Genomic DNA, 15,945 nt, shown 5'->3' on the forward strand with positions numbered 1-15,945 from the left:
TGTTCTGTTCAGATAAGAACATAAAATAGCTGGATTTCGTAAGTACAGAGTGTAGCGATCACATCCTTACCTACAGTGTCTGTGTCTCGGGGTGCAGGGAAGATGGCCTTCATACTTGTGTGGTGTTCACTTTGACCTGGGAGACTCTCACCTTGTCAGTCTTTACATCAATTCAGAGAAAGCATCACATAAATAACTCCTGAAGCTCTTCAACTCGTCAACTGAGTTCTAGATATTCTGGAGGTTTATGCATGTGTTGCCACCCATCTTTTTAAATAGCTGATTTATCAGACTTCATAGGCAGTATCTCTATCTTTCAATTTTGAGATCGAAAGCCAAAGGCCAGAGAAGTAGAAATAATATTGATCCTCCTTCATAAAGCGAATACATACTTTTTTTATTAATTTCATACAAAACAAAAAACAGGTGCTTATTTATCAGCAAATTGACTTTACATATTCAAAATGTACAAAAGCGCCTCCCTACCCCCACACCCCCAACCCCCCTCCCCCCACAGACAGCCTGCATTACAGTCCCAGACTGAAAAGTGCAGGCTTGAGCTGGAAACACTCAAATACTATCCCAGAATGAACAAAATCCTTTCAGACAACACAGCCACCACCTGAGCAATACACAGAGTCACCACCAGGAGCCAGCGCTGAGGCACTTTGGAATAGAGAAATCCCAAACAAACCGCAGTTGCTCCGTTAATCGGTTCCAGACCTACTGTACTCTTCCTCACTCTTACCACTGGAAACTAAACATACTGCTTCACTCCAACAGATTCCTTTCAATTTCATTCTTCTTCCGAAAGTTAAAAATATGTAATGTGTTTACAGGAAAATAAATTCTGATATTAAAAAGAAAGAAAAAAATCCAATCTTCAAATTTTCCATTGACCACAATGCTATTGCATCACCTCATGAATAATGGGAAAATACCAAAATCTCTCTTTAAAGACATCTACAGAAGTAAATTGCACTTTCCTCATCTTATAATCATAGTGCCCCAGGCAATATAGAGCTATAAAAAGTCCTATAAAAAGACTGCAGTAATTCTTAGTAATTAAAAATATCTGGAGGGGGAAAAAAGGCCACTCATTTGTTGTTTGGAACTACCCACATAACTCAATTATTCTCCAGGGAATATTAATCAGCACAAAGACTGAATATCAGATGAATGAATCCCTTAAAAAAATTAAATAGTGGTTACATCAAAGTCTTAAAGTACAACTTCTGTGATCGATTCACTACACAAAGCAGTTTCAAACCACTGGGTGGATGAATCTGACCTGTGAAGATGGTCCACTTCATAAACACTGTATAGTTGCTTGACATTTTGTTTCTTTATACAGGCGACTGTTGAAGCAGAAAGTTATTTTCCATTTGTGGGACTACTAGACTACATCCACTTGGACAAGGGAGTAAAATTTAACAAAGACAAAAAATAAAAACAAACAATCCACAGCTACTATATACTCCGTATCACATACTACGAACACCCCACATCCAAAGAGATGATGCTACTCTTTCAGCTCTACTGGGGCTCTCTGGAGACTTTTTGTGGTACTCTGGTAGTGAAGGGACCAGCTTGATGAAGAAAACCACAATGAGCTGCACAAAGATCGAGAGGTTTCCAGTAAGAGCCATGCCGCTGAGGAGTCTTCAGCTCACGGATTACCCCTGAGGCAAAGAATGTCTCAGTAATGCTGCTGCTGTTGCTGCCTGCGATCAGGTGAAAGTGGGTATGGTTGGCATTGAGAACATTCATCTGCTTCCCTCATTAGACTGTCTGCATGAAGAAACCCTCATGAACAGGAAGTGAAATCACTCTCTGATCGGCAGCACCGTTCCCCCCTCTGCCACCCCCCCCTCACCCCTGGTAAGGTTATATTATCATTTTACTCAACATAACACAAAATAAGAGATGCATGTATTCCTATTTGTGTAGGCAAAATGAACAGTATTCATTTTAGGATCCTGAATACTGTTTCAAGTACACATCTCGCTCTGGACTCTTCAGGCCGAACCAGGTAAAAAAAAGAAACAACAAGAACATGGTGGCTTTCTTTGGCTGTCATTTGTTGTTGACCGGGACAACGATATTGCACTGCTCCAGAATACACCATGATTTGTGGGTGGGAATCCTTCATTTTCTACGCAGATTCTCAAGATTCTATCGGAAATGTACAGATGACGACAACAACACACAAATGAAATGCAAATTAAATATTAAAAAGCCAAACCTAATGGTAAATCCTTGCGTGAAACCTGTGCTTATAAAAAGCTACAATACTTTGCATGCACTTTACAGTATAGCAAAAAAAGAATAGAAAAAAAAGCTACAATACTTTGGATTTGGTTCCTCATTGCCCAACGGCCCTCAGTTAGAGAGAAAAAAAACTGAAAATGTACTTGTCCTTGTGATCTGTTCCGAGAAACAATGGCACTTATCTTTAGTTCGACATAAACAGTCAAAGTATTTTTCTTATTTTTTCATTCAGAAAAAATAAATTTAAAGTTCCTTGTATCCATCCATTTTCAAAACCACTTATCCTGGCAAGGGGAAGCCAGAGCTGATCCCAGCAGGCATATGGCACAAGGCAGGAGTACACCCAGGATGGGGCAACACACACAGGGCAATTTAGAGAGACCATGGGGAGAACATGCAAACTCCACACAGACAGGTCCCCCCAAGCCAGCATTTGAACCCAGGACCCTGGAGCTGTGAGGCAGTAGTGCTAACCACCGTACCACCCTTCTTTGTATCTATTATGCCAAAATGCTTTCATCACAGACATTTTCATAATGATTACAATGTTTCTTGGAATCAAGCATCTGTCAGAATGTACCTAACAAAAAGGCCATGGCAGAAAACCCCGGCCATCCATGTTCAAGAACACAATGCTATAGCAGCTATGTTGGTTTACGGAGACTCCAACTATGAAAAGGGAATGATGAATTCAGCATCTCCAGATTTTGGAAGCTTAGTTTTTCAAAGGGTTTATTGTAAGGTGTAACAGACACCAACCTGGGCTGTTGTTTTGTAACCACTTGTAAAAGACCTTGAGGTGAACCTGTTTACTTGCTCATGCCTGCATTGAATGGGTAGAGTGTTCTCATTAATAAGACAATGTCAGCCCCCTGGACCTTCTGACGTTTCCACAACACTACAACCAAGCACAGTGAATCCCTCAAAACAGAATTATACCCCCAACACACAAGCAGCCTTTGTTTACTTTAGACTTGTAGTGTCATACAAAGCTGTTCAAAAATTCAATCTGAACCTTAGCTTTCTGTATGTGTGGTTCTGCCTTTAGCTATAAAGTTGAATGTCTACAGTAAAAAAAAGGAAAATAAGGATTATCATACTTCTGATTTCTTTTTCAAATGCATTTGCTTATACAAAGCGGTCTTTCTTTTTAGTTTTTCATCGTGTTGAGTTCCCGTGGCGAACACTTCCACAGACTCACTGAAACTCAAACCCTAACATCAAAGGAAAACCACAGTCCTTTTTCTTTTCTCCTTCTCAGCTTTTCTACTATGACCAATAAATCAAGAATGCAATTAAATTGTTGTGCTTTCACCCTCCGGAAGGGGGGGAGGGGCAAATGTTAGAGAGGTCTCAAACTAACAGACTAACACAGTCAACGCATTTGTTTGACACAAACAGCATGTGAACTGCATTCTGAGTACCCAGGGTGGAGTTCTGTCTTTTTTTTACAAAACCAAAGACCACCCAACAGAACGAAAATAAAGGATACATAGGCCTGGAATAATGCTTTGTAACTTTTACAGTTACCATTCTGCTCTAGTTTAAAGACAGCACAGGATTAAAACAGGATTATATTGCTATTTGCCTTCCCTAATCCACATTTGTGTCTGCTGAATTCCCTCTGAGCTGCACAAGCCCATATAGTTTGTCTGTGGAGCTGCACGATGAATTTGCCATGTTTTTCAAACACTAGAACATTCTTTAGCATGCTTCTCAAATTCCATACAGAATTACAGAATAAATCTCTCCCCTGGGGTCAATGAATCCATGTTTGAACCTCAGGACATGAGCAAAGCGTTTACTGCACTACAGCCGACGGCACTGACAGCCCATGATTCCCCATCCGATCATGACAATGGTCACTACCCAGGCGCAGTCAGGAATAAAATCAATGAGTATGAAGGTTTGGGATTTTTACACAATCGATCCTGGCGGGGGGGCCCCCCATGAGATACTTCAACCTCAGCAGAATGTAAATCGTGAAAGCTGTGACCAAAGAATACCTTTTGCAAACAGAAGACAGCACAAGGAAAGTCAGGTTTAAAAACGTAAGTCTCTATAGTCTCTGACTGTTCATCAAAATGCATCGATTCTGTATTTTGATAAGCAAGTATAACAATATATATTGCAATGAGGCAGGAAGAAAAAAAAAAAAACATATACTGCTCATATATTTTGTTATACTTGTTATTCAACTTGAGCTACGCGTCATCAAATAATGAAGCTTAAGAAAAGGACAAGGGGGTACAAGGAGATAATGTTGTCTTGCAGATAAAGGGGGAGTCTTCTTTCCTCCTGTTTCTCACAGGTGTCGGCCCTGGTTTCCATGCTGCTTGGCTATGGGTGAGTCACTTGGTTTTCCGCTGTGCTCCACACAGCCCCAGAGCATCTTCAAACACCCGTCAGTCCGTCAGTCTGTCAGTCAGTCTGTCTGTCTGTGTCAGTCTGTCCATCCCGTCTCGTCCCGTTACTCTGGCTGCTCGTTCATCTCCATGTCAGACACCAGGATGTTTTTCTCGGCGGACTCCGTGGGGGCGGAGTTGGTGCGGCTGTAGCGTGCCCCCTCGAAGGCCCCCCGTGCCCCACCGCTCCGCCTCCTGTACAGGAAGATGGCGGCCATGATGAAGAGGCACAGGGCCACAGCGGTCACGATCACGATCACGAAGGTGGGCATGTGATCCTGTTCAACTGTGGATGAGAAACAGGGCACTGATGAAGGCTACATAAAAGTACTGTGCTTCCGGTGATTGATTTGATTTAACTTAATACTTTTCTTCCATAAGGGATTTACTGAGTATTTATACATTATATATACACATTTTCCAGTTTTCAATTTGATCAGTACACAAACAATCCAGTCTTTTCCCTTCTTCTAATGAGTCAAGATTTGCTTAATCACACTTACTGAATGTCTGCTCAGCTTTTGCATCTGTAAAGAGAAAAAGTGAAGCAAAGTGAATCATGAGGTTGATTTTAAAGTAGGAGACTTTCTTGCACTTAAAGGCTTCCAATTTAGGTTAATCAGGGCTATAGAGTTTTGTTTGGTTTCAACAAAGCCTCTAGTGACTTAATTTATCAAACTACTTATGAGTAAAAAAGTACAGATTTTTCACCCAATGTGGACCAGGTTTCTTATATCTTCAGTATACATCTAATATTAAAACTACTGGATGTCATTAAGTCAAGCAGGCATGGCAGAACTTTACTCATATCGATTCAGCTCCTTTAAATGATGCTAATCCTGAATTCAATTGTCCCAGTCTTAAAAACAGTGTTGGTGTGTGGCTCTTACCCCGCGTCCTCTTGCAGATGATGGCGTGGGTCTTATTATTGCAGGAGCCCAGCTTCCAGATACCCGTGTTGCTCTGGATCCAGAAGCAGGAGTTGGGACTCAGCATGCTGAGGTTGGAGTCCTGGGTCCCCCAGTTTGTGAATTCTACCGCCGTGTCCTCCAGCCACACCAGATTGCCCCCTGTGCACACAAACAAGAGATGCTGACCTTAACACCTCCCCACAGGGCCATTATTGAACTGAACCGCCCCGATGCATAAAAATAATCTCAACCCTTCCCCAGTCAGTTCTACAGAGAGGCTTAACTAGGCTTAATTAGGCTTAACCATCCTGCTACAGCTACAAAAGAGGCAGGCCTGTGAGCTCCTTTCCTACCTTTGGGGTTCATGGTGATTCCAAGCCATGCACCGTGTGCCTGCTCCTGGTAGGCCTGCATGTGCTCCCACACAAAGCTGTTCTCTGTCTCGTCCATTATGGACAGCATCTGAGCTCCCACTGCGCAAGACGCCAACAGCCATGGGACGGGACGGGGGGCGCCATGTGAGGCAGAAAGAGAAGAAAGAGAGGGAGTCAGCAGGTGCAAAGAGGAGGTTCTCAAACTGTGGGTCTATGAACTACTGTGGGTCTGTGGGTCCCTTCAGGTGATCCACAGAAAGGATACATGATTTATAATGTATAGATCCTGCTGCAAAACCATAATTTAAGATACAATTAAATAAAGCTACAACTACAGAGAAAGGAAGAGTATGAATTTAAAAGATAAAATTGGCATCTGCAGTGTTTATTGTTAGTTCCCTGATTGGCTATATTGATAAATCATTCAATTATTATTTTATTATTAGATTTTAAATTAGATGGTTTCAGATTCAGGTGATCCACATGGGAAAAAACAAAAACAAACATACAAAAAAGTGGCGTAAGTTGTGCCCTACCTTTCCTGCATTTCTCAGCAGCGTCCTTTTGTGGAGTGAGTTTTTCCAGGTGGAAGGAGTAGCAGTGATTGCGGAAGGGGATCCAAGAGGATTCCTCCAGGGTATGGGGACAGTGTCCACTGTAAGTCCACTTGTGCTCTTTCACCGGCTCTGTGGGAAAAAGGCGCCACAGTAGCTAAACAACAGCTATGTCCACAAACAGGTTGGAGATTTTGCCTGGAGATGTTGTAGGTTTTGCATCATTCTGTACTGATCAAAGCTTTGCCCTACAAATCTGTACCCTATCGCGGTTGATCGAACTGATCATTCTTTTATTTAATTTGAAATACAGTGCAAGTTACTGGGCCGGGATGCGGTACCTTTGTTCAGCTGGCAGATGGCAGCCTTCAGCTTAGTCTCACAGCTTCTGACAGCCCACTTGCCCGTGGCGCTCATGTACCCACAGCCCATGGTTTGGCTGGGCTCCCCTTCGCGCCAGTCTGTGTAGGACACTTGATCCTCCCCAAGCCACAAGTAACTTCGGCCCTGAGAAACACAGACACAGGGAAATGTCAGGGCTTTTAACAGTTTTCAATTTCACAATAATACAGTTTTATGCCCTGATGGCAGGGACTGCCACAGTGATCCCATACTGAAACACCTCCTGTGGACTTACCCCATCATTGTAGAGGCCAATCCACGTGGGCACATTGAGGGCGCTGAGGATCTGGGTGAGGTAGGCCTGCTGATAAGGATCCTGTATGGAAGTGAGGCTGGCGTTCAAAGTGTCACACAGATGCACTGCTCCCTCCCAGTCCAGGGGCTTTTGGAGGATGCGGTAGGAGATGTTCCGGTATTGAAGGGGTCCAGTGAGAGAGGGAGGGAAGGGATTCACCTGACTTTGGAGCGAAACATCTGCAAGGGAAAATAAACTCAGCAATGCAACTCTTCTCAGACGATACAGCACTCCTGAACTGGTCAAACTACAGTCAACACATCCATCAATATAACTGCTTGTTTTATATATCTTCTGTCTTTAATGAGAAGGCCATACCTTTCTTTTTCTGGCAAAGGTATCCATGCTTTTCTTCATCACAACCCTTCACTGCCCAGTAGCCTGTGTTCCTCTGGGGGTTTCCATGTAAAATCACAGCACAGTTCATCTGGACAACAACAGAAAACAGGCCGTGTTACCCAATCATGGCCGCTCCTCACCAATCACTTCCCATTCCCTCCCTCCTGCTCCCAGTATCCCCAATCCTAATGGCACACGTTGGTACATCTTGGTTGGGAAACATTTCTTTGTGGAAGCATGTTTTCTCTGCCTGTCGTTTGTTTAAACACAAGACAAGATAGGAACACTATACATATTTTGGAAAACACCTGTCAAGGGTGTATTAAGTCACAGTATAGTCAGTCACTCTAGGTACCAGGTCAAATAAATATCAGAATGTTTCCTGGAGGGTTTCAAGAAAACATAATTGTTGAAGAATTGTCAGTTCAATACTATTAAAAAGCATTAAACACGAATTAACTCCCTACCGGGGTCCTGGTTAACATGGAGGCCTGGTATCCTGTGGGCTGTCCTGGGCCCCAGTTGACATACATCACAGACTCCTTTTCCTGCCAGTGGAATTTCCTTTCAGAATCCGACAGGCCAATCCAGAGGTTAAAGGTCACACCAGACAGAAGGGTGGTGATGAAGGCTGTAGAAAATAACTCCTTTATTGCTCATTTTTTACAGTTATTCCTCTCTTCCATTTTGTAAAGTACCGAAGTATCCAAGTCCCCCTTGCTGCCCATCATAAAAATAAACTAAATGTATTAACCAGCTGCTTTTGTACTAATTATTTTTCCACCCAAATTGTAGTTAGGCCTCTCTCACAGAAGTATCAAAGGTGGTCCATATTTCTATGTAACCATTATTTTAAACACAATCCTAAAATCCATGATAGGGGAACTATAGTGGGGGCTCAATGAGCAAAAGAAGGAAGGGGAATTCAAGGACTAGATCTTGTTTGTGTTCATGGATCTGTACAATATGGGATGTAATGATAGTTAATAAGAGTGGACCAGTTTTTAAATGCTGACTTTGTGGCTGAATTTAGACATTATGTTCATGTTTTAACACAGTTTCTACTTCGCATGAGTGAGATGGTGAAGTTCTTCTACCTTGCTCAAGGTGATTGGAAACTGTGGCCAGAACTGCCCCCTGAATCTCACAGAATGTCTTTGCCTTGGCCCAGGTGACCCTCCTTGTCTCCTGTTCGCCATATATCCTGTAGCACTGGGGGAATATGATTGGGTATTTTAATCACATGTTAAAAAAATAAATAAAGCTTTTATGCTGTAACATTAATTTAAACTTGAATAAAAAAAAACCCAATGTGACAGTTACATTTCTTCTGTCATACACACAAATATTGCAGATCCTGGTTCCATTAAGTGTTAGCTGTGACTCTCTGATTCTTTTGATGATGACAAAAGGATTGTGCTGTACCTTGTTAAGGAAGAGGGTCCAGCCCTCTGGACATCCCCCAATAGAGGGCACCAGAGAAGGGGTGGTCGGGGTTGTTTGAGTCCTGTTGACCCTTTTACATACATAGGGCAGATCAGTAGAGCACTTCTGGTCACTCCATTCCCCTGTTGAAAAGAAAAAAAAAAAAAAAGACATCAGTTAGATAATTCTGACATTGGGCTCTAGAAAAGCTTCATTGTTTCCAGGGGAGTGTGGGTCGGGTGTAACTGTTGCATCAGTTACAGCTTTAATAGTAATTCCTGTGTCAAAGAGGAACAGAACTGTAAGGAAGTGTGTTTTAGGAATATGTAGGATGGAATGTTGGATCTTGAATTAAACTACATAAAGACCCCTTACAGAACCTTACAGGGAAAATAAGCCATTGTATGGTACTTTTATGGAATGACAGAGTGATGTAGTCGGAGAAAAGCCTGCTTTCTGAGGAGGAGTGCCCCAGGCGGAGCTCCCGAGAAGCTCAGTGACTCCACAGAGATGACCTTACCTCTACCGGCTGTCATATACACACACTTCCTGTCACGGCTCACGGGGCGTGGCTTGCCAGGAGCCCAGGCCACATAGTCCACCACAGATTTGTCCGACCACCTATGAGAGAGAGAGAGCCTTTTATCAATGTCACAACGGCGCAGAAATGGTCACAGACCAGGACCGAACAGGACAGCACATTTTTCATGCCATATTATATCATATCTCTGTTGATGTTCCAGTCATGAAACGCTGACTGGACATGCCTGTGGTAATTGCTAGGCAGTGAGACTTAAGGACAAAAAGCTGACCTGAAACGTCCATCATTTTCATTTGTGTACAGTCCAATCCACCACTGCTGGCCTTCATTTTTGGACATCTAAGTCAAAATGGGGGAAAAGCAGGTAAGTTCAGTAAATACATGCTGTGACCAGTTCGCATTAAATGCTTCTATTTTAATTTAAGGTTCAACTTCACTTCACTGTATTTTGTGGGGGGTTGGTTTTATGACATCAGCTGAGAACTCAAGGGGGACTCTAGAACATGAATTCCACAAGTAGGAGGTCCTAGTATCCAGCCAAGGCATTTTTAAATGGCTCAGAGATTCTGAACACTTGTGAATCATGAAACCCCTTTCCAGACCAATTTATTAAATGCAAAATTCTAGCTCAGAATGATATGAATGAAAATGCATTAGGGAAATAGGGCCGGAGACTGCATAGCACACCTTGACCATTGCATAACTACAGTATCATATAGCAGTATTTTCCTTATCTTACTTATGGGCTTCAATATTTTATAGTACTTTTGTGACACCCTTGATCTCAAGGAAGAGACAAAGGAGGAACGTCAATGAAAGCTGTTTTATGCAATTGGTCCCAGGTCCTACCTTGCCCAGGGCCTGGCTGAGGAAGTCCAGCTCTTCAGAGGTGTGAATTGAAGCCAGCGAGGTTTCAAACCAACTGCAGATGCGCTGGGTCTGCTCCCAGGTGGCCCGATGGTCAAAGAACTTGAACTCCACATCCTTAAAGGTCACCCACTCCTTGCTGCCCCCACCTGAGGAGGCAGAGGGGCACAGGCCCAGTGTTAGGCCAGGGCACAAAAAACAACTATGGAGTAGTGAAGCATCAGAGCAATATTAACTGGAAACAGAACGTACAGAAGATATTATTGACCATACCTTCATTTTCTTCAGGCTCCTTCACATGTGTGCCTGAAAGGGGAAAAAAGTTTTTTCATGTTATGAATCAAAATGTGGTCAGCCATATTATGTGCGCTTTTCTTGTTTTGTTTTCTTTTTGTTAATAAAAGACAATCAAATTGTAGATTAACTTAAACAAATATAAACATCCACATGCGTAATTTACTATCAGTACATGTCAGAAGGGTATTATGGGAACAATTTAACCACCAGTTTAGCTAACATACTAACCACAGACCCAGCATTGTAGGGACGGTTTTATTTTTGTCATTAAATTAATTCACCTCAGAGGAAAAGAACAGTGAGAACTCTGGGCCTTTTAGATCATTTAAGGCTTCTGTTTTAATTTCATCTGGACCAATTACTGTCTGAACAGACTCAATTTAACCCTTTTCTCAGGTATTGGCTTTAAGAGACCTTTAATAGCTGCCCGATTGTAGCCCTCCAGGAGTGGTGCTATGCCCCATACACATGCGTTACCTTTGGGTATCTTGCAGATCCAGTCCAGCTCTGTTTCACACTGCATCGCCAGCCACTGCATGGTGCCCAAGTCTGCCACTGCACACTGCCTGTTGTCATACTCATAGTAATAGCGTCCAAAGTTGTGATAGGAGTACTGTGAGGAGGGGAAAAGGGAATATGTGTTAGAATACCCAGCTGATGTGCCTTTATAATATGCAGGAACAAATGAGACTCCCATAATTCCACAGCTGCTGCAAAGCCGGAGAATGGGGAGGCAGAGGGATGTGCTACTGAAAGTTTTAAGCAAGAGGGAGAGTGGTTGTAGCACTCTGTGAGCCAAGCTACTGACACAGACCACAGGAAGCTCGGTATTTGCTTGGTATTTATCAGTCTGTGTATGTTAGAGTGCATCTGATTGACTGTGCATGGAGCAAGAGTGATGTGAGATTGGGAGAGGTGGCCTCCTCCCAAACTTTAGTTTAAAAGTCTCTAATAAGCTGAAAGCAGGGGTTTGGGAGGGAGAGGGTCAGGCTGCATGCAGACGTTTTCACTGATTGAGTGGCACAGTGTCTGCCTCACCCCTGAGCCATCACTCCACTTCCAGCTGCCCTTGTCCATCGGGTTTCTACGGTTCAGACCAATCCAGAACCAGTGTTGCTCATGGTCCTCCGACTCTCTACAGGATGAACAGAGTATGAAGAAGAGAGATTTAGGTTTCTTCAATGCAAGGGAGAGAAACTGAAGTTCTAGTCTGGGTTATTCTGTTGGCCATACACTCTTTGCTTTTGCAGATAAAGCCATTGACTATTCATATGGGATCGACCCCATTCCTCTGGATCATCTGTAATGGATATAGCACACGTTTCTGTGGCTGGATTAGTGTTCTGTCCAGCACACTCTGTAAAGATGTCATTTTCAAATGAGTAGAGTTTAACGGTCAACATGATACGAAAGTCAACGAATCATCGAATTGTATGGTTTCAAAAGTAGAGGGCGAAGGCTCTTTCGAACCACAACTTAAGAGGTGCTCACCCAAAGGTCTCGTGGAGGATCTGGGCCACAAACTGCTCCTCATCGAAGCTGCTGATGCTCAGAAGCTGGGCCCCGTGCTTATGGCAGTATAAGTGGGCCTGCATCCAGTTGAGCTTCTGATCCAGCTCGGGGAAATGGAACACCTGAACAGAGCGAGAGAGAGAAAAGAGTTGTGAAAATGACAACAGTTTGCGGAAGCCTATGATTTTGAGCTTTTCCCCTAACCACATCAAACTCTTTGACTGTGATGTTGTTCTAGTCACAACTTGCTCGATTTTGTCTCTTCGTGGCCATGTCTCACCACAGACCTGGGGTGAAACCAGAACTAAAGCCATATCGTGTCACATTTCCACTTCAACAGCCTTTTATAACATTTTTTTTTCTCCCAATGAAAGAGTCATGGTGTATGTTGCTTTATTGTCCCAAATCTTTTTAAAGGAATATTCACTTTCACTTTATCGCCTGCTTGCTTATGGGGTAAAAGGAGCTATGGAAGTTCTACATTAGTGCATTTCATTACAGGTCTGTCAAAATGATGAGTAAACATAAACATAATTATTGCAACATCAAAACTAGGTCCAAAAGTGTTACAGTTACAGTTCATGACATGGAGAGAGGAGACAACGTGAACTGTAACCATGCACTTTATTTGTAATAGTTACCCGTAGTGTAATTTGCACTCTCCATTTTGCCTCGCAGAGTAACACATCAGAAGCCATTACACGAGATTGTTTCACTCCTGTCTTCTGTTTGATCGCTACAATAAAGATCACTGTGTGCTACTACGATCAGCACAACAATGCAGTTTACTTGGCAGGGTGATCCTTGACACAGACAGTGTTTACCTTAGCAGGATATAATCTACTGGGAGCAGGGCCAGCTCTGTTCACCAGCAGCCTGTGCCTAGATTAGAAACACATGGTGCATCAGGTCCCCCTTGCGAGAGGGAGCGAAATGCCAGTAGAGAAACCCCCTGAGGGAGCCAAAGTCTGGCGGCATAGCTCTGATGCACTTACTGGCAGCTGCTGGACCAAAGCTGGAAGTGATTACTTTTGATTTTTTATATACAGAAAGGCTTCCTTATGTGAAGAAATGCCAAACAGTCATATTGGCATTTTACCACCAACGGACTGGTTGGTTTTTGGATTTTGTATTTACAGATCATTAGAGCAAGTGTTGTCCCAATGAAGGGTTGGTCATTTTAGATTTCCGTCTTGTTCCCTTTTTTCTTTGAATTCTTTATTTCATACTGTAAAGTGTGTTTCGTCATTACTAAAATTGGACATTATATTTTGTGACAATATACAGTTCATTGTACAGCAATGGTAAAAAATGTGTTTGTTGTTCCATCAAACTTCAAGCTCATCAGCTGTCTGAATCCACAGTGACTACCTTTCACTCTGAGGGGTACCTTGTAGCAGTGGTGCAGTGTGCTGCTGCTTTTCCATTCCTGTGGACAGGAGCCTGTGAGGCTTGGTGTAGGGGCGGGCATGGGCAGCCCTGGGCTCTCGGAGGGCCCAGTGTTCTGGCGACAGAGGTACTTGGCTCTGGTAGAGCTGCAGTCCTTCACCTCCCACAGTCCAGTAGCGCTGCCCGTTGCCAGCACCACACAGCCACCCTTGTCGAAGCCTAGAGAAAGGATGGGAAAGAAATTACAATAGGACTGTGGTCAGCTGATGACTGAAGTTTGCAGATTTCACAATTTTCTTTTTTAAAAATCCTTTTCTTAATTTATTTCAGCATTTCATAAAAGTTAACATTTCAACCTTTTTGAGTGGTGTCTAGCTCGGCGTATGAAACCTGCAGAGCAACAAAACCAAGCTGGTCTGGCAGGGTGTTCATGGTTCATGGTCTACCTGGCTGGTCATGGTTCCAGTTGGTGTAGGTGACCTCATCTCCACTCAGCCAATGGAAGGCGCCCGTCTCATTTTGGTCTTGGAGAGCAGTCCAGAAATAGTCCCCTGTGCGGCCGTACACCATGCTGTTCACAAAGGCCTGCTCAAACCTGGAAGCCACGGGGCACAGTGTGAGACCTCTGATCAGTGTGAAGAGTCCAGTGTGTGCTCTAACACTTCCTCATCACGCACCCCTTTGGGACATCGAATCTGCAAGTAAGATGCTCTCATGCCAAAAGTGGCTCAAGTGTTTGGATCTTTCTTGCTTTAAATTAAAATAAGTATTAAAGGCTCTATATTGAGTTTAATTCTTTGGTGCCATCTTTCCATCCACCTCTTAGATTATGGTGAAGTAACCTTCCTTTGAGTACAATAAAATGCAAATTCCATTCCAATTTCCAAATGATTAAACCTTTAAAAGTTGCCATTTTCTTAGAAAGTAGTTGGATTTTCAGATGGTGAACTGTCATTTCCAATAATTACATTCACAAAATATGCTCCACTGGTGGGCAAGGCTACAAAATCCCAACTCAAATGAAGATACATAGGAGAATTTGGGCTCTATCCTTGGGCAGTACCTGTTGGTAATTGTGACCAGAGCAGCGTCTTTGTTCACACAAGCCTTCTTTGCCTCTTCAAAATTCAATGGCTCTTCTCCAAGAAAGTAGCACGATGGACTATGCCACTTCCAGCCCTGGCAGAGACGGACAAGAACACAAGTAAATCAGTGCAAGGCCAGCCTACTACTCTAATGAAGAAGAAAAAAGGTCATAAACGGGCTTGTGATTGAAATTTGTAGCTGAAAATGAAAAACTGTACAGTATATAATTGGTTAAATACACGCTCAACTGTTTTGTTCAACATCTTGGCTTTTTTCAGAATGTAGATTATATTTTGTTCGTCCCAGCTTGTATCTTCCTCATTCTAACAATTCACAGGGGACACAAGTGAAATCAAGTATGTATTTAAATATATATATTTTTTACACAAAGCAGATATTCTACTTTACTTTAGTTTAGTTTATGTATTAAAATACATCTTAGACATCCATTTCTGTAATTTCAGTGGAAACAGGATGAGACAAAGCTGAAAGAGAAGATAGGTATTTACAGATAAAGACATTCACAGATGGAAAGCAACACAAAGCCAACATGACGAGTGGGCGAGATTATCCACTGGGAGATTTTCAGAGGCAGTTTTTGGCATTTGAAAAAGTCAAGAAATTGTTCAGCTGTTACCATACACACAAGTATTTTCTGCTCATCTGGAAGTGAAGAACATTGACCATACATGGTATTTTTAACACATTACAGGAACTCATAATGGAATGAAGTTTAACGCTGATATAATCACCATTTTGTCTTCAGCCAGTGAGCCCCCAAAACAGTCTTATGAGAAGGGCTTTGTTATTCACAGGATGTAACAAAGTCACAATAAAAAGAGGCTATGCTGCTACATCTTTACTTAGCATTGGGAAATATTTCAAAGCTCCAACAACAATGTATTCTGAACTGTTTTTCGATTCACTTTTTAGTTTGGCTGCCACCTCAGAATATGGAGATCTTATTATCAGAAAGTTACCAGAATAAATTGCCCATAGCTATAAGCTGCCACAGACCATTTCTGTGCCTTCTGTAAATAGCTAGCCTGCAATAACTCACACATTGCACAGACAGCAGGGTGAACACTTTGGTGTGAAGACCCACAAGAGGTTTTTAAGCCAGGGTCCTCCAAGTGAACTGTGTGGGGCAAATCCCAAGAACAGCCTGCAAAAGGTTTCAGGCCCACAACCCCCTAAATCATTAGTTATGCTCTTGACAATCAATGAGAAATCAAACATTGCTAATTTCTTGTAAATGTTTTTAGAATTGTATTAAT

General features: G+C 42.6%; 1 protein-coding gene across 1 annotated transcript in view; it reads right to left on the bottom strand.

The window, feature by feature from the left end:
- Positions 1-376: 376 nt before the first annotated feature.
- mrc2 (mannose receptor, C-type 2) overlaps positions 377-15,945 on the bottom strand; it is a 34,254-nt gene continuing 18,685 nt past the window's right edge. Inside the window, exons 10-30 of the mRNA XM_066698585.1 lie at positions 14,646-14,761; positions 14,029-14,177; positions 13,584-13,801; positions 12,173-12,315; positions 11,720-11,816; positions 11,159-11,294; positions 10,658-10,690; positions 10,367-10,533; positions 9,789-9,856; positions 9,497-9,597; positions 8,977-9,119; positions 8,649-8,763; positions 8,019-8,182; positions 7,531-7,639; positions 7,153-7,391; positions 6,857-7,022; positions 6,498-6,647; positions 5,941-6,060; positions 5,567-5,746; positions 5,180-5,203; positions 377-4,962 (exon numbers count right to left, since the gene is read on the bottom strand). Of these exons, the coding sequence (XP_066554682.1) occupies positions 4,742-4,962; positions 5,180-5,203; positions 5,567-5,746; positions 5,941-6,060; positions 6,498-6,647; positions 6,857-7,022; positions 7,153-7,391; positions 7,531-7,639; positions 8,019-8,182; positions 8,649-8,763; positions 8,977-9,119; positions 9,497-9,597; positions 9,789-9,856; positions 10,367-10,533; positions 10,658-10,690; positions 11,159-11,294; positions 11,720-11,816; positions 12,173-12,315; positions 13,584-13,801; positions 14,029-14,177; positions 14,646-14,761 (2,859 nt within the window). The 3' untranslated portion in view covers positions 377-4,741. The remainder of the gene's footprint in view (positions 4,963-5,179; positions 5,204-5,566; positions 5,747-5,940; positions 6,061-6,497; positions 6,648-6,856; positions 7,023-7,152; positions 7,392-7,530; positions 7,640-8,018; positions 8,183-8,648; positions 8,764-8,976; positions 9,120-9,496; positions 9,598-9,788; positions 9,857-10,366; positions 10,534-10,657; positions 10,691-11,158; positions 11,295-11,719; positions 11,817-12,172; positions 12,316-13,583; positions 13,802-14,028; positions 14,178-14,645; positions 14,762-15,945) is intronic.

Source organism: Amia ocellicauda, chromosome 3 (genome assembly GCF_036373705.1).
Source record: "Amia ocellicauda isolate fAmiCal2 chromosome 3, fAmiCal2.hap1, whole genome shotgun sequence".
Taxonomy (NCBI): domain Eukaryota; kingdom Metazoa; phylum Chordata; class Actinopteri; order Amiiformes; family Amiidae; genus Amia; species Amia ocellicauda.